The sequence below is a fragment of the Aulonocara stuartgranti genome (assembly GCF_965226115.1).
Source record: "Aulonocara stuartgranti genome assembly, chromosome: 4".
In the NCBI taxonomy this organism is placed as follows: Eukaryota; Metazoa; Chordata; class Actinopteri; order Cichliformes; family Cichlidae; genus Aulonocara; species Aulonocara stuartgranti.
Window position 1 is genome coordinate 35,159,909 of NC_138942.1, and position 20,529 is coordinate 35,180,437.

General features: G+C 42.7%; 2 protein-coding genes across 2 annotated transcripts; both read left to right on the top strand.

The window, feature by feature from the left end:
* The first annotated feature begins 1,122 nt into the window (after positions 1-1,122).
* Positions 1,123-12,817, top strand: aldh16a1 (aldehyde dehydrogenase 16 family, member A1). Its single transcript, XM_082531148.1, has 17 exons — positions 1,123-1,430; positions 2,603-2,702; positions 2,831-2,957; positions 3,044-3,201; positions 3,287-3,364; positions 3,898-4,085; positions 4,648-4,806; positions 4,890-5,048; positions 5,220-5,376; positions 5,525-5,600; positions 5,851-5,956; positions 6,232-6,365; positions 6,460-6,633; positions 7,599-7,803; positions 7,906-8,091; positions 9,717-9,842; positions 9,981-12,817. The coding sequence occupies exons 1-17, from the start codon at positions 1,341-1,343 to the stop codon at positions 10,152-10,154; spliced, it is 2,397 nt and encodes a 798-aa protein (XP_082387274.1). The 5' UTR covers positions 1,123-1,340; the 3' UTR covers positions 10,155-12,817.
* Positions 12,818-17,227: 4,410 nt separating this feature from the next.
* Positions 17,228-18,921, top strand: LOC309705757 (ferritin, middle subunit). The gene is made up of 4 exons (XM_082531740.1): positions 17,228-17,550; positions 17,963-18,109; positions 18,279-18,404; positions 18,509-18,921. The coding sequence occupies exons 1-4, from the start codon at positions 17,449-17,451 to the stop codon at positions 18,662-18,664; spliced, it is 531 nt and encodes a 176-aa protein (XP_082387866.1). The 5' UTR covers positions 17,228-17,448; the 3' UTR covers positions 18,665-18,921.
* Positions 18,922-20,529: the final 1,608 nt, after the last annotated feature.

Consider the following 20,529-nt stretch of genomic DNA (forward strand, 5'->3'; position numbering starts at 1 on the left):
TGATATTGTAACCAATCCGGTCCTTTTTGTCCACTTAAAATATGTTTACAGAACTATTGTGATATTGTTTGTAATATTTGCTGTCCTCTTGGGCAGATTAACCTTAAAAAAACATTTTTAATGCCAACAAGATTTTCTTAACTGGATTAAATAAAGGATATATAAAAGTCACTGCCAAAAACTGATTGCAGCTTCTGCCTTGTTACAATAATGTTGTTTGTGGCTCAAGATGACTTGATATCAGTCATGGCGGATACATTTGACATATGTTTCACATATTATAGACCAACAAGTTATATATCAGTTTTTTTTTTGTTTGTTTTTTGTTTTTTTTCTAAATGACATCAGAAACAGCAGTATGCGACATTACGTGATGGCAGAGCTTCAGTTCATCCTTTGTCTTTTTTTTTTTTTTTTTTTTTTTTTTAATAAATAGGACAGGGGGAATGAATGAGAGAAAGAGGGGGAGAGAAAGAAAGAAAACCAAAGGGGAGAAGAGACGGTGAGAAGGGGGGGGAAGAGAGAGAGAAAAAAAAAAAAAGAACTCCTGGGTCACCTGTATGGAGAAAAAAAACAAAAAAAAACAAACAGAGGAGACAGCAAACAACAAAGAGCAACATAATAATAGAGAAAACAAAGCACCATCACAATAAACTAGCTAGCCATAGATATCAATATTTACTAAATAATAAACGATATTGTGCAGCACGCAAGATAGACAGCGCACAGTGTGCTTTGAGGCAGCAGCCAAGAAAGCTTTAGTCCGCGTCTGTGAATACCCATGTGTGCATACCTGTGTGGATCAGCATGCTTGCATTCCAAAGGTTTCTCCATGTAATGATCTGCTAGGGAGTGTGGGGGGGCCACAGCCCCGTCCTCCAGGGCAAATACCAAAAATCAGTTTTTGGCAGACGATCATTTTTTGGTACAAACACCGGAAATTAGGCTTTATTTTGAAATTATGTCACACGTTTTATTACAATAATTTGTATGAGTTTGAAAAAACTAAAACTAAAAACTGGATTGATTGTGCTTTACGAAGTTAAAAACGGTTATTTTCATTTTCTCAGTGTCCATACATCCTTGTAAGGTCTATCTGTGTTCTGGTGAACTTAGCGCACACAATAGCGGAAGTCGGGAGGAGTGAATCCTCTCGCTCTCACGTATCGATCTGCGCGTTTCTGGCAGCTCAGGGAAGCTAGCACGTTTCTTTCAGAGTCGGAGTGACGCTCGAGTTCCCCTTCTGCCAGCTTTCTCTCTTCGTATTCTTCCTAACTCCATCCAAGAACGACCACGCACAGCGACGGCGAGATTTGCTCCCACAGTGGTTTCTTCTTATTATGGCTGTTAGCAGCACCAAGACAGTGTACGAGATTTTCCAAAGCATGGAGTACGGGCCAGCAGCAACTTCTAGCACTGCTACTGCACAGGTAACGTTCAGATTCATATTCGGAGACTGCTTTGAAACTAAACTTACTCACAGCACGCTGTGCTGCGGAGTTAGCGGATACCTATATATAAGTTATTGGACTCGTGAAGTTGCTTAACCGTTAGCCCAGTGTACCTCACAAGACAAACATGTGACAGAACTAGACACATAATTACATTATAATGTGTCGAGGGATTACTGTTCATGTAGATTGTTTTTTATGTCCGTATCCCACCGTAGTCCGTGAAAAACATTGTAGGGGTTTCCTCTTTTTACCTGAACTTGAAAAGAGTTTAACAGGAGCTTCTGCCAAATACCAAATGTAGAAGATGGGATCTCTCAATAAAGGTTTACCCCTCGTTCATGGTGCCAGGCCTGCTAAAACTAAGTAAAATCAGCTGGCTACTCCCATCTTCTGTGTACAGTCTATGATTGCTAATCTGCAAACAGCTGTGTAAAGGTTTTTGTGGCTGTCAGGACATTGAAGGTTTACAAAGAGTGCTAAATTACTGGAGAAGCACTCAAACCACTAGCATGCTGTCATTTGACAGCCCACATCATGTAGCGCATGAGAGACCATAGTACCAGCACCACGGCTCAGTTAATACACACTGCTAAAAATTGCCGTTGGTGCTTTGCAGAGAGTTGAGCTCTGTACTTTGGTCTTCAGTCTGTAAATAGCTGACACTCTTCACTTTGCCTACCCGCCTTTATCAGTCACTGCCATGTATATTGGTCTCTTCAACCAGTAAAAAGGTTTTTTTGGTTTTGGGTGCTGCTCATCTGCAGGCCATAATTTCACGAGTGTGCTAATGACGATGTTAACATGTTGTGGATTTAAAATGTTGAGAGCACGATAGACTGTAGTTTTCTTTTCTTATTTTCAAAATAATGCACATCTCTTATATGCAAATGCTTAGATTTGCAAAAACATTAGAAGGGCCTCCTTTACCTGTAAGACTCCAGATAACAGCTTGTCTGAGATGTTCGGCATCCTCATCCTCTGTACTCATACAGGCACGGTTTGATAAAAGGGAAGCAAGACTTTTTTATTTTAATTCAAGGATTTTCATAAATCTGCAGTAACCTTTTAACAAAACTGAATCTGTGTGGGAGTGTTGGTCTCTCTGTTCTGGAGCTGATCCTTCCCCTGTTCCCTCTCTTCTTCATCAGGCCTGGCTGGAGCATTGTTCCCGTTCTCTGGGTCTCTTCATTGACGGTAAATTTGTCTGTTCAGCAGACGGGCGGAGCTGCTCCCTGGCTGATTCTAAAGGTGAGAGCAGCCCAAGCACACAGTTACACAGAAGTTAAAACCTCTTCATTACAAGTCAGTGTTTCAGACTTTTTACAAACATCCTAATGATAATGATGGTCTCAGTGTTTTGCCTGCCTGCTCTCCAGGAAGTATTGTATGCAGCACAGCATGCGCTGAAGAAGCTGATATTTCCCAGTGTGCCTCCTCTGCTGTTAACGGTTTCAAGTCCTGGAGCAGCCTGAGCTGCAACCAAAGGGCCAAAGTGCTCCTCAGGTCCAACAAACACACCTTCACACACCTCGCTGCTTTGTTTTTGAGCCACCAGTTTAACATAAAGATGAATTTCTGTCCTCTAACAGGTTGGTGAGTGTCCTCGGGCAGCACGGCCAGTGTCTCTCAGAGTTGTGTGAGCTCTGTGAGGCCTCCTGCGCCACTGCCGCCCTGGTCAGGCTGCTGCAGTTCTACAGCAGCTGGGCGCAGCTCAGAGACACACTCCTCACTGACTGGACACCTCTGGGTAAGTGAATTCAGCTATCTTTACAAAATGCTCTCAGTCTTTTTATTGTGGTGTTTCGTAATTTTTCTTATTTTTTATCTTCCAGGTGTGGTGGCAGTGGTGACCTCGAAAGACTGTCCTCTCTATTCTCTTCTGCTCAAAGTCCTGCCAGCACTGGCTATGGGTAAAACACACACTGATGTTTGTAGCCGAACCCTAATCTGACTCTAACATCAAATCTGAACATTTCAAAATCGTCTTAATACCTGAGTTTAAAAGTGAAATACTGAAATGTCTCAGTTTAAACATTTGGGATGAAATACTATTTTATAAGCGCTTCATTTGGTTCTTATTTACTTTTCCTGCAGTGTCCCAACTTTTTCATAATTGGTTTTTGTGGTCCGCTGTTAGATCTTAATTACTATCAAATGTATCCAGATCTTTGATATGGGAAAAACATCAACCACCACCAAAGAACCCTGCAGCCTGTGGTTATATTCATCGATTCATGCTTTAGTTGATTAATAAATTATATGGTTTATTAAATACCAGAAAATTCATCCAAAGGCCAAAGATGTGTAGCTTAAGATTAGTCATGAGAGAGAAGCCAGTTATCTCTTTTTGTAATTTGTTATCATCTTAATCGTTTAGGTTTTCTATCTTTATTTGTGGTGTCAGAGGAGCTGTGAGGTATAAATGAATGCTTCTTCCTTCTAGGCAACTCTGTGGTGGTTGTCCCCGGTCAGAGCACGGCCCCCCCAGTACTACTACTGGCTCAGCTTTTTACAGGAGCAGGACTTCCTGCTGGGGCTCTTAATGTGCTAACAGGAAGTGACATAACACTGGGTGTCAAAGTGGCCCAGAACCACAGCATCAGTTACGTCAACTACTGCGGCAACAAGGAGGTGTGTTTGTGTGCCATGTTTGCATGTCTTTGTGGGGACCAGAAATGGGAATGTTACTATACTGGGACCAACAGCCCTTATGGCAGGGGTACGGAGCTGCAGGTGTCCTGCAGGTTTCAGATGTGTCCTTGATCCATCACAGCTGATTTAAATGGATAAATGACCTCCTCAACATGTCCTGAAGTTCTCCAGAGGCCTGATAATGAACTCATCATGTGATTCAGGTGTGTTGACCCAGGGTGAGATCTAAACCCTGCAGGACACCGGCCCTCGAGGCCTGGAGTTGGACACCCCTGCCTTATGGGGACAAAATGCCTGCCCCTTCGAGTTTGAGGGCATTTTTGAGACTCTTAATGTGGTTTTGGTGTCAGGGTTACTGTTAGGCTTAGGCGAGGTTTGGATTAGGCATTGCTTTTTGATGATTAGGGTTAGGGAAAGCATTGTCAATTAGACGTCCCCACTAAGATATGAAAACACGACTGTGTGTGTTTTTGTGAGAGTGAGTGAAATGGAGTCCAAATGGTTGAGCTGTGTGTAAGAAAATGTTTCCCTGCTCTTCGAGGACGGAGTGATGCTGTGTAAGGCCACAGCAGGGATGGGAGTTCCTGTGGCGGTGTCACCGTGCGTAGGCTCCACCTGTCCCTTCATCATCTTTGAGTCGGCAGACATTAACAGTGCCGTGGATGAGGTGATGGAGGCCGCCTTCAGGAAGAAGAAAGAGGTACGCTCATAGAGCGACGAGGTAACTCCTATTCCAGCGACGCATCCCTGAGCCTGTTTGACGGGACTCCCCTCTGCCTGCAGGTCTTCTGGGTGTTGTGTGTGCAGGAGAGTGTGGTGGACAGTGTTGTTGCCCATCTCCGGTTGCGAATGGCCAAGATGAAATGTGTGACCCTGCCCAGTGAGGCAGACAGGGAACGGGTGGATGCTGCTGTGCAGGAGGCTCAGCAGCTGGGAGCCACGGTTAGTAAGAAGACTTTGAGACATCAGGGTTTAAAAATGTTAATGCCAGGAAAAGTTTCAACGAACTTGAAGGTTCCCTTAGACTCGTCTGCTGATGGTGTGCACCACTTTGTCTTCATTTCCTCTGAGTTTACTGCCCATAACTAGCAGTTTTAAATGATCTCTCCTCAGTTGGTTCAGTCCTGTGCTGATCCCACGTCAGGTGCCCAGTATCCTTCCACTGTGCTCTGTGGGGTGGCCCCCTCCTCACCATGTGTGCTCAACCCCTGTCCCGGACCACTGCTGCCCCTCATGACCTTCAGAAGCAACACAGAAGCCGTGACTCTTGGTAAGAAGCTTCATGTGAAAACGTCTCCTATAAGACACCAACGTGAATAAGGTTTGAGGGTTTTTTAAAGGGTTGCATTTGCATCGTAATCAGAGACCTGGGCCTGTGTCGAACAAGGCGCCGGAGTAACATTTTCTGCCCTGTGCAGGGAACCACAGTCCTCACGGTCAGGCAGCATCCATCTGGACCGAAGACCTCACCCTCGCTCTGGAGACAGCTCAGAGGTGCATCTGCATTCTCTGCTCTCTGTCCTTCTGTTCTGCTGTCTGTTTCCTCTTTCTCCTTCTCTTCGTTTCTTTGTTGACTTTTCTTTTTACTTTCATATACAGTCGTTTCGTCACAACCACCTGTGCTCGGTGTAAAGCGAATACATTGACTTTCATGGTCGGCTTCACATCTCGTGACTGTCCATTTAGTACTAACATTCATATTTATTTCCTTTAAAATGAATATTTCTTCTTCGTGTCCTGCCAGGTTGTCAGTTGGCTCTGTGTGGGTGAATTCCCACTCCATCTGTGACCCCTGTCTGCCCGTCTCCGGTCACAAAGACAGCGGGACCTGCACCGATGGAGGACAGGAGGTTTGTTGTTTTGACAGGCCGACAGAGCCTGGATCAGTAACACTGCTTGCACATGCTGCTGTAGTTCAATGTTTGAATTCAACGTCCCCTGGGTGTCGTCTCACCGTCCTTAGTTTAGTGTTTTCTGTTAGGCTCATATAGCCCCGCAGCACTAATAACCTCGGTCTTTAGATATGAGGTTCTTATTGGTCTCCAGCTCCTGCAGTGCAAAACATCCCTACTAAACACGCCCACATAAATCACTCGATAGTTATATCCCCTCTTTATCCTGTCAGGGTCTGTACCAGTTTCTACGCCCCTCCTCTTCCTCCCCCCCTCTTCCTCGCTCCTCTCCCGTCTCCATGGACTACACGCAGTTCGGAACAGAAACGTCCCCACCTATCATTCCTGCTGAGTCGGACCCTGCCAGGTATGTTTGTGAAGCATTATAGCTGGTAAATGTTGCAGGAAAAATGTGTTGCACAGCACTAATCGCATCATTACATTTTCTTTCGTTTTTCTAGAGCCCCTCAGTCCCACCTGCAGTTTGTTGCTGGTAAAGCATGTAAGTCAGTGTCTGGCTGCAGTGTGGCTGTGCAGCCACCAGGTGGTAGTGGTGGTCTGTTGGCCTACTGCCCAGACGGGGGCCGGAAGGACGTTCGCAATGCTGTGGAGGCTGCTGTCAAAGTCCAGCCAGGGTGAGAGCGCAAACTACCTGTACGTGTTCACAAACACGTACAGGTCATTCAAAAAAACCACAAACACAACTGAGGTTTGTGTACTCGCACAACAGATGCTGTTGAGAGTTTATGAAACTGCACAGATTTTCCAAGATGTAGTCACTATATTAGTGGAAAAGCCATCAAGTAATGACGTAGGTACAAATCATCCCTGTAGTATTTCTGGATGGTTTCACAGGTTCTTTCAAGTCTTCTTAAAGTGGAGACGGGGTTCAGCTCCCAGACCCACACCTGCACCTGCTTCCACAGAAGGGCTGAAAGCTGATTGTGCATTGAGACACTGCCGGTCTGAGAGCAGAGTGCTTTGTTGGTATACTACGGTAATATGAGGATTTTAAGATGTGATTATTTAAGACCTTGAAGGATTTAAAATGAAGTTCTGCGTCTACGACAGAGCCGCTAAAGAAATGTTAATATTTTTAACTTGGAGTCAGACGAGGCTGTTCGACGAGTAGAGTCACAAAGCAGAAATCTGGAGAGTGAACTGAGCAGCGTAGATCCACTTTAATGTTGTTTGTTACATTTTACTCCATATACACAACATGTAGATGAGTCCTCTGAGCCTTCCATGTAGAACATTGTGTTCTTAATCTGCTCTTATCAGCTGGTTACTGTAGGGCCGGGCTGTGTGCGTTTGCCATCAGTCAATGTACAACTTGACTGTGGGAACAGATAAGAAGACAAAGTGCAGAGTCATGAACTCGACACAAACTGCTTACAGAGTTCACTGAAATCTGACAGACACAAGCTGTGAAGCAGGACGTGTGGCCATTACTCATCGGCAGTCTTTAACAGTTGATAGATTTTATCCACGTGATGAAGCTTAACCTGACGGACACATAAATCCCAACAAATGGCATCAGGCTTTTGTTTTATTTATATTATTATTGTTGTATTTCTTTGACTGCCTTTGTCTCTTACAGCTGGATGAAAAAGAGCCCGTCTGCACGTGCCCAGTCACTCTACTCTCTGGCCAAGGGCCTTGAGGCGAAGAGGCGGGACATAGCTGCAGCAATCAACACACAGACCGGCCTGTCAATGGACGAGGCTGAGAAGGAGGTGGAGCTCAGCATTACCAGGCTCAGCGTTTGGGCCGCTTACTGTGACAAAGTCCAGGGAGGAGCGCTGGTGAGACCTTTCATGTTACTCAAAGCTGCTAAAGATGCTGAAACATGATAGAAAAGTATCAGCTGAGGCCGTCTGATCGCTCGTTGTTTCCCTCTCCTTCAGCCCATGCCAAACTCTGGCTCCGCTCTCTCCATCCCTGAAGCCCTGGGAGTCATGGGGGTCGTCCTACCTGACTACAATCCCCTCCTCTCCATGGTAACCGTGCTTGGGGCAACTATTGCCACAGGCAATGCTGTTATTATGGTCCCCAGTCAAAAGTATCCACTGCCTGTCTTGGCATTCATTAAGGTAAGTGTATAAATGTGCTGCGTGGCAAGTGGCAGGGAACCTTTAGAAAGAAGTTGCATGTTTCAGTCGGAACACAAAGTCAAACACGGTGGAACAAAAGTAACACGAACTGAAGCAATACGTCTTTGTTATTCAGAGGCAGCTGACCTGAATATCGTCTTAACTTGGGGGTCAAACTAGTGATTGTACAAGTGAATAGAAAAGTCTACACAAAAAGAAAAGTCTGCCCAGGTTTGTATGAATGTCAGTACACTGTGTGGGTCAGAAGCAGAGCTGCTGTCATTCTAGAGGAAAGGCTCGCCACCCTGCAGCCATTTTAAACATGCGCGGGCACCTGTGTGAGCATGTCGATTTACTTTAAATTCAGTCGTCAGCATGACATAATCATGCACGCGCAGAAACGCCAGTCAGACGTGATAAGAAGCGCCGTTAAGCAAAAATAGTAATAAAGGCTTTTGTCCATTTTGTGTCCACCGCCACGTTTGCTGGCGTTTCTCGTTTACTGCAGCAGTTTGCTCACATTGCTCAGGACGCTGCACTCTGTTTACACTCGAGGTGCACGTCCTGGGCAGGGAGTCAAAGAGACCAATTACACGAAGAGTCTCTCAGTATGTCATTCTGCGCTGTGATTACAGCCGTTCACCAGCTCTGTGAACAGTCCTCGTAGCCATTGATCACCGGTCACGACAACGAGCATACTAACAACCATGAAGCTGAGCTTGTGGCTCAGCTAACATGTGACTCTAAAGTGGCTGTTGGTGTGATGGTAAATAGTGATCTGTCTAAGTGTTAGCCTCTTAATAATAATTTGAGGACAGGCTGTGCAGGCATAAGGGATGTGAGCCGAGGATAAAGGAGTCTTCATGCGTTGAACACATGAAATGAATTGAACTGAAATAAATCATCACCGGATGAGTGTTACATGTCTGCACCTAGCTGTTTGAGGGTAATCCCTAAATCTGCACAGCTCTGTGCGGCTGACCTTGTCAGGTCACGTCTAACATGCGTGCACGTGTTTTGCTTTACGTGTTGCAAAGAAGCTCTGAAGATGTTTTTAATCAGGTCAAACCTTGGAAAGAACAGCTGTTTACTCAAATGGAAATAATGTGCAAAGGTTTTAGAAAAGTCTGCTTATAGTGTCATGATTGTTTTAGTTATGTGCAGTTCCAGATCCTTTCAGTGTTGCATCTATTCTGGGTTCCCCCAGATGTTTGGTTGGCCTGCTATTGTAAGACATGGTGCCTAAATGTTTTTGTACAGCCTAAGCAAAAAAAAAGAAAGAAAAAGACGTAGGTGAGTGGACTGTTGGTTAGATAATGCTTCCTAATGGAGAGTTTGAAAGTCTTAAATTGTACCTTAATGTTGCGGGCCTGTTTCTAGCCTAGTCAGTTTTTCTAAGTTGGTCAGCATTAAAAGTGCTTGGTCAGCGCAGCTTAAGCTGCAGTCGATCACGAGGCTGTCAGTGTGAACTTGTGTGCAGATCTGTTTTCATTTAAGATGAAAACTTGACTGCAGAGTTGAAGCAAGTCTTCGGTTTCCTCAGCTTGACCTACATTAAAAAGCACCGTGAATCATAAAAACCGGTTGTTATCTTTATTGCACCTTTTCCTTCTCCTCTTTCTCAGGTGCTCCAGTCCTCGGACTTGCCAGCAGGTCTGGTAAACGTTATTACAGGAAGTCGAGACCAGCTGACTGTGGCTCTGGCTAATCACAGTGTCATCAAGGCCATCTGGTACTGGGGCAGTGCTGAGGTGAGGCTAACTCTTTTAGCTAACTCATTTTGCATTAAACTGAGCTCCTGAGTGTAGGATTGACTTCCTTCTCCCAAATTAGGCCTGCCTCATATAATCGCCTACACTCACTTCACTGTTTCTGATTTCCTGCTGCAGGGCTGCCAGTACCTCCAGTACACCTGCACTAGTCCACTAAAAACCCTGCGCCTGTGTGAGGACCAGGAAGGGAAAGACTGGGAGCTAGACTGGACTCGGTGCCGTCCGTCATTCCTGGAAGAAATGTGGAGAAGCGCTGTGCAGTGGAAGAGTGTGTGGATTCCTACAGCTTAAAACAGAACGGCAGGAAGAAGGAACAGAGTTACAGTTTGGATCATGGAGCGTTTGACTGTGACCTGAAAAAGCAGAAATCATCACAGGCCAGACGGCGACAGAAGGGGAGGAGGGCTTTTAAAAGCAAAAACATTCGATGTTAAATTACATTTTGAGATTATATTAGGAATGGCTGACACAAAGCACTTAATAGACAGACGAGGGATTCAATGCAGCTCACACGTTAACAGTGTTGCTGACTTATGAGCTGATTTTTGTTGCCAACATGGTTTAAAAATGATCCTAAAATGGAAAATGTGGCGATTCACTGTGATTAAGACGAAAGGTTTTTCCCTTTTACGTCCCTGTGACGGTCAATGCAGAGACCCTAAAAACATTTCACTGTTTTCATTTAAATGTATGTCGGTTTACTGAAGATTATCGAGCAGAGCAGTAGCTGCCCGTCAGAAGAATCGATTCATTGTTGAGTTTGTCATTTTGGTTTTTAAATAAATATAAAAAACAATGCTAGCCAAAGTAACATCTGTTCGAACTACTGCAACGTTTTGCTTGATTAGTCAAAACAATAAACCTGCAGGTTTATTAACAACAGCTGCTCTTTAGTAATTCCTTTATTTTAGTCATAACAGGCTATCATGATAATAACCCTGCTGATTTTCTACCTCTGTTATGCGTTTTTTAATTAACCCTCACATGTCTGATCAGGTATCACAAGTTATTTCAAAGTAGGTCATGTTCACATTTCTTTCCACGTTAACGAATAATCCACGTGAACCGTGACAAACCTCAGGAGAACTTTGGCTCAGATTATTGCGCCTGTGTTGCAGGGTCAGTGCATATTAAATAGATAAAGTTGTGTTATGGGCTTGAGCGTGTTCTGTGGGGGCCATTCCACTTCCTGCTCAGAAGTTAAGACAGACAGAAATGAGGTGCAATTCAGAAAAGGTCACAGCAGGGGGCGCTCACAAGGTAGTTCTCAGTGATCAGGAGTGAATACAGATAAACGTGAACAATATATATATTTTTTATTTTGTTTTTGACAATACAGCAACACTTATGTACTAAAGTTTTTCTGAGAGAAAAGCCAAAAAAATACTTCCAATCTGGTGACGTATGCTGAGAGGTCCTCGAAAAAACCCTTTGTGGCTCCTGTTTCTAAACAGCAACTAAAACACACATTAGATGTGCGGTTTAACTACAACAGAACCTTACACGTATAGGAAGCAGCGGGTATCAGAGGCTTCAACACAGCTAGCCGTTGTTTGTGTTCGCTGGCTTGACAAAACCTAAAAGCCCAGTTGGAGATAACAGGAACCTCGACGCTGGTTCTCAGCTTCCTCCTGTCGTAGCTGCAAATCCAGCTACGTGCATAAGATTAGGCAGCAGATTTGAATGAAGTATAAAAACATTTGTTCATTTTTTTGCAGTTTGCACTTCTGTAACTTTACAGCTGGCCTTCATTCAGTCAGTTTAATAAAGTCTGGCTTAACAATCATGCAGGTACTTAAAACACGCTGTAAAGAACGGATCCAGAGAAAATGTTTTACTTCAGGATCTTTCTAAACCAAAGCACCGGGCTGTGTTCAGCATAAGTTACCATGGTGATTTAGTAGAAAGAGAGCAACTTTTGTGACACAGGAAACTCTTTAAGCTCAACATCGCTGACTGAGGATTTAATCGAGCTTCGCAGTGCACCACTCGGGCGGCTCCTGCACACTTCATGCCTGCAAATGTTCTGTGGAGCTATGATGTATTTCTTTACTTAGAGGGTTTACTACAAATCAAATGTGCAGAGCCCTTCGACTTAAAATCTAATGATATTTTCCAAAGAAAAGTGTCCACCCAAAATGTAAAATTTTGGACTGCATCTCTGTCGTCCACTGTTCATTCAGAACGGTCTTGTGAGTGCCCCGTATAAAAACCCTGAACTCCAGAGAGTGTTTGTTGCTTTATTCTCAAGCTGCCAGAAGCAGCTACAGTTTGTGTGATTTGCCCCGGTGTCAGAATAACAAGCATTTAGCTGAAGTTTGCACTCCTGGAGCTTCTAAAGAATTATGGTCTGCATCTTGGTGCTAATTATGCTGTTCGCATCTGAGCAATCAAATCACACCAAAGGGAGTCCAGTTTAACTGCACTGAAAAGAGTTCTCCATTGAAAAATCTCAGCTGGGGGGAACTATGCATACTCTGCAACTAGAAGCCGCGTCAGCCTTACAGATCTGTCAGTGACTCAGCAAAACAAACAAAAAGCAGCAGTACATGGATCCAACTTCCTGTGTCATGTGTCTTTTGCTGTACATTAATACTGTAATTTGTAGCCATGAAAGGTCAAATCTGACTCTGTCGTGCAAAAACATTCCAAGTGACATTTCATTTGTTTCCAAATTCACATTGTGAAATAAAACAAACAAATGTCAAGTGTGTCTGTTTAAAAACGAATATTTAAAGAAAACGATTATCTGGAAATGTATATTTATTGTTTTATTTCTTTTCCCATTACTCACAAATACATTAGCTTTTCTAGCTTCTAATGTTTAAGCTATGTTTCTACAGCTGTCTGTGCTGTTGCAGAATTCTTCTGTAGATTCTTTGAAAGCTGTTTTTCTCTGCTACACGTATTGCATCAACACTTCTTAAATGAATAAATCCGGACTACTGATTTGATCAGCGTCTCAAATTATTTTATGCATGGAATAGGTTAAAGAAATATAAATGTGCTTCCTGCATTATCTATTTTTTATAAGAAAACAGCAGCGCCGCCACTGCACATTGTAAACCTACTGGCTCATATGTTTGATTGTGGCACTGTGACTGTGATCCTGGTTCTGCTGGAGGTCTCTTCCTGTTAAAAGGGAGTTCTTTCTTTCCACTGTATCCAAGTGCTTCTGATTGTTAGAGTTTTCTCTCTTATTGTAGCGTTTTTCCTTTGTAAAAGTGCCTCGAGGCAACCGTTGTGAGTTGGTGATATACACTCGGCCCCCTTTTGTCTCCAGAACATCTCTACTTCTTCAGATTCAACAAGGTGCAGGAAACAAGCCTCAGACACTTTGGCCCATGTGACACGATGGGTTTGTCAGCTGCACGTCCATGATGCTAGTCTCCCATTCCTCCACATCCTAAAGGTGCTCGACTGGATTGATATTGAGTGCAGTGAACTCACTGTCATGCTCAGGAAACCAGTTTGCGATGACCTGAGCTTTGTGAAATAGTTTATCCTGCTGGATGCATGCATCAAAAACTTTAGCTTCAGTTTCCTGTTATTAGCTGACAGGAGTGACACCTGGTGTGGTCTGCTGCTGCTGTAGCTCAAGGGTTGACATGCTGGGTGTTCGGAGATATTATTCTGCAAGTGATTATTTGAATTACTGTTGCTTTACTGTCAACTTCAAGCAGTTTGACTTTTCTCATCTGACCTCTGACACCAACATGGCATTTTAACCCAGAGAACTGCAGCTCACTGTATATCTTCTTTCCTTTAAATAAACCTTGGTTGGAAACATCCCAGCAGGTCAGCAGCTTCAGGAATACTCGGACCAGCCAGTCTGACACCAACAGCCGTGCCACATTCAGAGTAAATCACATTTTCTGATCCTCGGTTTGAACATCAGCGAACCATCTTCACCACGTCTACATGCCTACATGAGTTGAACAAATGTACCTAACAAACATGAGAAAGTATGAATACAGTTCTTTTCGTTAATTACTACTAGTTCACACAGATAACTGGTCAAAAACAGTTTCGGTAACTCAAGTACACTTTTGGTTCCTTCGTTCACACTTTCTGTTCCTTGTTCGTTTTTCCAAACCGGTCCCATCCAGCAGAGCACTGAGGTAAACGTACAATGAGATGCGATCACGAGGTGTCCTCCCTCTCACGGCCCTGTGACAACAAAAGCAGAACAGAGAAAAAGGAAGACGGGTGCTGGCGGCTGCAGAATGCTGACTCACAGCGATGACATCGCACAACACTCAGCTGAACCTGATGGTACAACCCGGACTCATCGTCTTACACGAGAGTGCACAAAATAAAGATGGCAAAGCTGCTGTCTGAACTGCTCTGTCATCTTTGTTAAGCATGAGAGTGGAAAACAAAGCAAGTGTAGCCACTTGATGACGAGTGCTTATGTGTTGTTGCAGGTGTTGGTGAAGTATCGTCAACACAGGACAGCTTACAGTGCTTTTTAGTACGATGATAAGTGAGCAGTGACTGTGGATCTGTCTTTAGCTCGTCCTTCCTTCCTTTCAGCTCTGTGGTTCCTCCATTTTCACAGAACACTAACTTATGTGATTGTTGTCGCTATACTGTGAAAGCCTTTTATTAACAATCATTTTTACTGCAGGATGAAATTTAGTTATAAGACTTGAGTGACATAAAAGCCATGTGAACACAAAGCTATCTATTGGGCTGGCATTAAATACAACATGTATTTGATTTTTTTCATTTTATGGAACTTTTTATGTCTACTTCCTTATTTCTTAATATGACACAGGAACTGGTGTCTTTACTCAGGTCATTATTTATTTAACAGTTTTATAACTTTTCAGATTGCAGTTTTCTTACCCTTGCTCCGTACCAAAAACTACAAATTTCTCCACTGATTCTGAATACTCTGACAAAATTAACACCTTTATGTTTTTCCGAATCCATTTTCCTTTATCTTGAAATATATGTAGAGGTGTTTTAAGTTTTTTTTTCTGAGGTCATGGAAAATGTCTCTTATTAGTACATGGTCCTGATTGGACAGCGCCGCTACTGACAAATCTTATAGAATATGATGATTGCTGTGCCCATTGGCAAATAAAACAGTTAAAACAGCTCCAACTTAAACGTCTACAGGTATAAATGCATCATATGTAACACCTGTAGCTCTGACGCTCTGGAAAAACAAGTGTTGCTTCTCTGACTGAGGAATGTGTTATGTAATGATGTCTCTAGCTCTTGCAACTATGCTAAAAATGTAATGTGGCTTTATTTTGAACATGTTAAAATTACACAACAGCAACTACAAAAAAAGCACAAACAAACAAAAGGAAACATAAGGAAAAAATAACAACAACATTTTCAAAACGAAGTAAGAAGAAGGAAACGCTTATTTAATCCCACGCATGTTTCCACAAGTCATAACTAATAATCATCAGTGTGATTAATGGCCTGTCCTACAATAAATCCGTCCTTAGAATTTGTTACATGCATTTGCTTTTATAATTCCAACATCGTGGCAGGAGAGTTATTTACAGATGTGCAAACACATATATACTGTGTAGATAGCGAGTAACAAAACTATCTCCTTCTTGTACCTTGAAAAAAACCCATAATTTTGTACCACTATTTAAAATGTGTCAAACTAATAAGATGTAACCTTTGCAATATCATTGATGTGTTTGAGAGAGGTATTGTTTACTGTCGTACATTACGTGTCAGCTAAAATCACACACTACAGCAAATCATAAGGAGAACTAAACCTGTTCTGAGACATATTTTAGAGACAAGCGGTGTCGGCCTACGTGACTGCCACTGTGTGTGAAATGACACGTTCAGCCAAAAGGCTTACATATGTTCTCCTTAGTGTGCAGGAAGGTATCAATTACTCTAAGACAAGCAGACATGGTGGAAGTTATTCACTGGGAAAGAAAGAGTAGATCAGTAGGCTTTCTCTGTCATTTCAACTGCTTAAAAGCAAGTCTAGTGATGTTCTTTCATTCATTTTATTATTAGAAAATGAAGCTGAAAGGGTGCAGCAAAGAAAATGCAGGCTCCGTCCTCGTGCTGGGAACACGTGATTACCAGCACACCTGTTCAGACTGGCAGGTCTCTCGGGCACAGTGGAAAAGTACTGCTCACACCGCTGTAGGTGTTGTCTTGTAGTGCTTGACTTGATGTAAAGACAAAGTCAAGTTAAAGATAAACGTACAGAAGAGATATTTATGATTACATGAAGATGAATATTAAAGCTTACTGTATGTGTTTTGGGCTTTCTATTAAAAACATATCATGAGTGGATTTACTTCTACATGCACTTTACATAGAAAGGATTGAGTATGTGACGTTGTGTTACACTTATACCTCAGCTGCAGTGAGACTATTCAAGGACAAGTTTCATCTAACACGATACTCTTACATGAACAGACTAATACAAAAATGTGTATACATGTCTTAGTTTTCGTTTTGTGTTACCCAGCAGTAGTAATGTTTCCGCCTGGGAGGTTCTACTATTGCTGGTAATGTCTGCCAACAGTGCTGTGGTGTTGAGCAATGCAATGCAATAAGAAACTCTTTGGTTGTAAACACCATTATCAGCAGTTTTTGGATGTCACGTGTTAGATTTATGGCGTAACTCTGCCTCAGTTTATGCTGCTTTTATGTAACCATTAACTACAATAATATGCAAAAGTGTTCTTCTTTTGTACTTGTTGGTTAGAACGAATGCCCGTCTAAACAGGTTGTTTTTGGAATTTTTCATTGATTCAACAAAAGAAGTGGAAACACAGTATGTGTTTTGTTGACAGGCTGCAAGTAACAAAGCACCTAAAGATGCAATTTAAAAAGTTTTCTGTTATATATCGACACAATTGGGTCAACCTTTGGGTTTTGTGCCTTTTTGGCTTGAATGTTTCAAAGATCAGTCTTAAGTCCCTTTATTAAACAAGCAAAAAACATTTGTTTAAAAAACTTGTCCAGATAAAAACTTCAAACGCCCTTCAGAACTGGGAATTATTGAGGTCTGGCTACTTGAAAAAGAAATATCAGCTTTGGCTCAAGACTTTTGCACAGCATTGTACGTATTAAACAAAGAAGCGATTTTACGCGTTTTGAGATTTATCGTTAAATATCTTATATATGTTGCTTATTTCCTGTTGAACTACGGAAAATGCTTTGTCATTGCACCTGACTATCTCCCAGCAGGTCACATTAAACATTAAAGTGGATGATGAGTTTTCTACGAATCAGGAGGAGAAAAAAATGCAACTTCATCCTGTGAGTCACAGCTGGTACAGACGCCCCGGCTCAGTGATTGGTGGAAACATACGTCACATCTTGCACGAGCACTTCCGGTGGAGTATAAATACAGGGACCCGCGAGTGTGCCGTTTCACACCAGGGGAGAAATCTTTGAGAAGTTTTTGCTTCAACAGTGTTTGAACGGAACTTCTTGACTTCGTCCCGCTTTGTATTTCAGCTACTCTGCACTTCGGAAGAAAAATCCTTTTCTACTTGAACACTACACATAAAGTCGACGTGAAGCTTTATTTTTGCACCGTTTTTGTTAATAAAAAGCACAAGAAACGCCAGCCGAAATGGAGTCCCAAGTGCGCCAGAACTACCACCGCGACTGCGAGGCCGCCATCAACCGGATGGTGAACATGGAGCTGTTTGCGTCTTACACCTACACTTCTATGGTGAGAACACGTCATGTGATGCTGATGTCTGTAATAACCTTAGTCTCAAGCTATATTAGCTTAATGCTAGACAAAGAGAACGGAGTAGAGTCGTTAAATGTAAAGTCCGGTATGTTGTTGCTAATTTCAGTAATGCATGATTTCAGTCGCAGCTCGTTTGTTGGTTGTTTATCACAGTTGGGCAGGTTGCCAGATGCGGAGTGTATTTTCACCCCAAACACATCACCGAAAAACCCAAATGCTGCATCGTGCTTCGTTTGGCTTTTCTTTAGTCTCGAGTTCAGCAGTTACCTCGGTCTAAACCAGCTGAACTGTCCATCATGAATCATGTCTGTCTCCATAACTGTTTGTCACGATGCTGTATTTGCAGAATAATTGGTGCTGTGTACTAATAACCTGTCTGATTTGTCAGGCCTTCTACTTTGACCGTGATGATGTGGCCCTGCCAGGCTTCTCCCACTTCTTCAAGGAGAACAGCCATGAGGAGAGGGAGCACGCTGACAAGCTGCTGTCCTTCCAGAACAAGAGAGGAGGTCGCGTCTTACTCCAGGACATCAAGGTGTGTACAAACTGAACCAGTCCTGCTGTGACATACCTGACTGTCTCTAACACAGAAACTGGGATTAATGAGCAGTGTTATGACACTTGTTCTCTTGTTATTAGAGTGTAATGTGTATACAGAGCTTAAAACAAGTGTTCAGTCTCTAACAGAATTGTTTGTTGTGCAGAAACCAGAGCGTGATGAGTGGGGCAGCGGGCTGGAGGCCATGCAGTGTGCTCTGCAGCTGGAGAAGAATGTCAACCAGGCTCTGCTGGACCTGCACAAGCTGGCTTCTCAGCATAATGACCCTCATGTAAGTGGGAGTTGGAGGGAAGAGTTTGGGGTTAAAGACTGAACTAGTTCATGCTGTGTATGTTTGACAAATCATCAAATGTTAACTGTAGTTTGTTTTCCCAGCTGTGTGACTTCCTGGAGAGCCACTACCTGGATGAGCAGGTGAAGTCCATCAAGAAGCTGGGTGACCACATCACTAACCTCACCCGCATGGATGCCCACAACAACAAGATGGCAGAGTACCTGTTTGACAAGCACACTCTGGGTGACAAGAGCTAAATGCTGAGACGTAGAAGTGAGCCTGGAGTCAGCATGTTAACAACACAGGCTTTGAAGTAAACTCACTTCTGCTCCAGCTGATTTCTTTCCTGATTTCCTCACTTTAAAGCTGGCATCAGTTCTTGTATGTTGTGGTGTTGTTGTGTGAAATGTCACATGGAGCGATGGATGTTATCAGGGTATGGCTCTGCTTCTAAGCTGTCTGACATTTGGAAATGTTTCTGATCTGTTCATCTGAATAAACCTTTTGAGCTGGATCTTTGGTCTGTCTGCATCAGTCACTTATCATGACTCATTTTATTATAGTTTAGATCAACTGCTCTGTCAGATGTATGCCTATTCAACAGACAATGCATTTAAGTATAGTGTTTCAGTTCAAATGGCTTCAGAAGGAGTTTGGTGTCAGATAGGCTGGTCCAACTATTTCAGAAACTGTTACAGGATTTCTCTACCCTGCCAGGAAGTGTAAGAGGAAAAATCCTGTGAGGTTGTTGAACCAAAATGCCTCTTTCATAACACCCAGATTGCTTCAGGTTCTTATGGAAGCCTGTTTCCGCCACTAAAAAAAAAAAAAAAAAAAAAGCTAGTATCCATAACTCGAAATTAGTTATTTTCTCGAAATTTCGAGAAATATAACTCGAAATTTCGAGTTAGCTCTGCCAATCAAAAATATACGTGAATGAGGTCGCTTTCTTGTTACCCGGAAGCATATGGCGCAGGACCGCGCACTCAAAAACGGATCCCAACAAATTAAAGTATGTTTGCTGATAGTAACACCATGTGATTCGGCTAATAACACAGGGATTTCATCATTTGTGAAGCCAGGCTGAAAACACTCAGCAATCTGTGCATTCACGACTGGATGTAATACCGGTAGCTTAGCTGTAGCATTTGTAGCTGAGGGCTTCAGCTTCCGGGTAACATGGAAATGACGTCATTCACGTAGATTACTGATTGGCAGCACTAACTCGAAATTTCGAGTTGCTTTTCTCAAAATTTTGAGTTATTTTCTCGAAATTTCGAGAAAATAACTCGAAATTTTGAGTTATGGATCCTTTTTTTTTTTTTTCTTTTTTTTTTAGTGGCGGAAACGGGCTTCCATAGGTTCTTGAGTCCCTTGTGGGAAATTATAATTTAATTGTAGCTTCAACATTGACAAGAACCACACATGTGAAACGATGTTAATTACTAATAAAGTTAAAGACAAAAGGCACATATTCCATACAGCCATTATTTCAGAGTCTTGATGACATTAAAGCTTAACTCTTAACTTTTTCAGATTTAATGACTAGAAAACTGAGGTGAATGTTTTTGGTTTTTGACCTCCAACGTGTATTTAGATACCTTGGCCCAGTATAATAAGCCAACTGTCACAAACCTGGGGCTGAAAGTGGACTCTGAACGTGACAGATTAAGGCAGTTGTAAAATCAAGCTTCTTGCAGCTCAGGCAGCTGTCACAGCAGCACTTTGAGACAGTGATCCACGTCTATGTTAGCACTCAGCTGGATTACTGTAATGCACTTTATATAGGGATCAGTGATTCATACATTACTCGTTTACAGAGGGTGCAAAATGCTGCAGCTCGTCTTTTATCTGGCACTTGAAAGTTTGAATACATTTGCCCTATTTTAGCTTCACTTCACTGGCTGCCCATTCATTTTAGGATTCATTTAAAAATTCTTTTATTTGCTTTTAAAGCCCTCCATGGCCTAGCCCCATCTTATCTCTCTTAGCTGCTACAGCCTTATACACTCACCTGCTCTCTCAAGTCAGCTGATCAGCTGCTCCTGAATGTACCCAGGACTGAGCATAAACCTCGAGGAGATCGTGCTTTTCCTGTAGCAGATCCAAAACTGTGAACGAT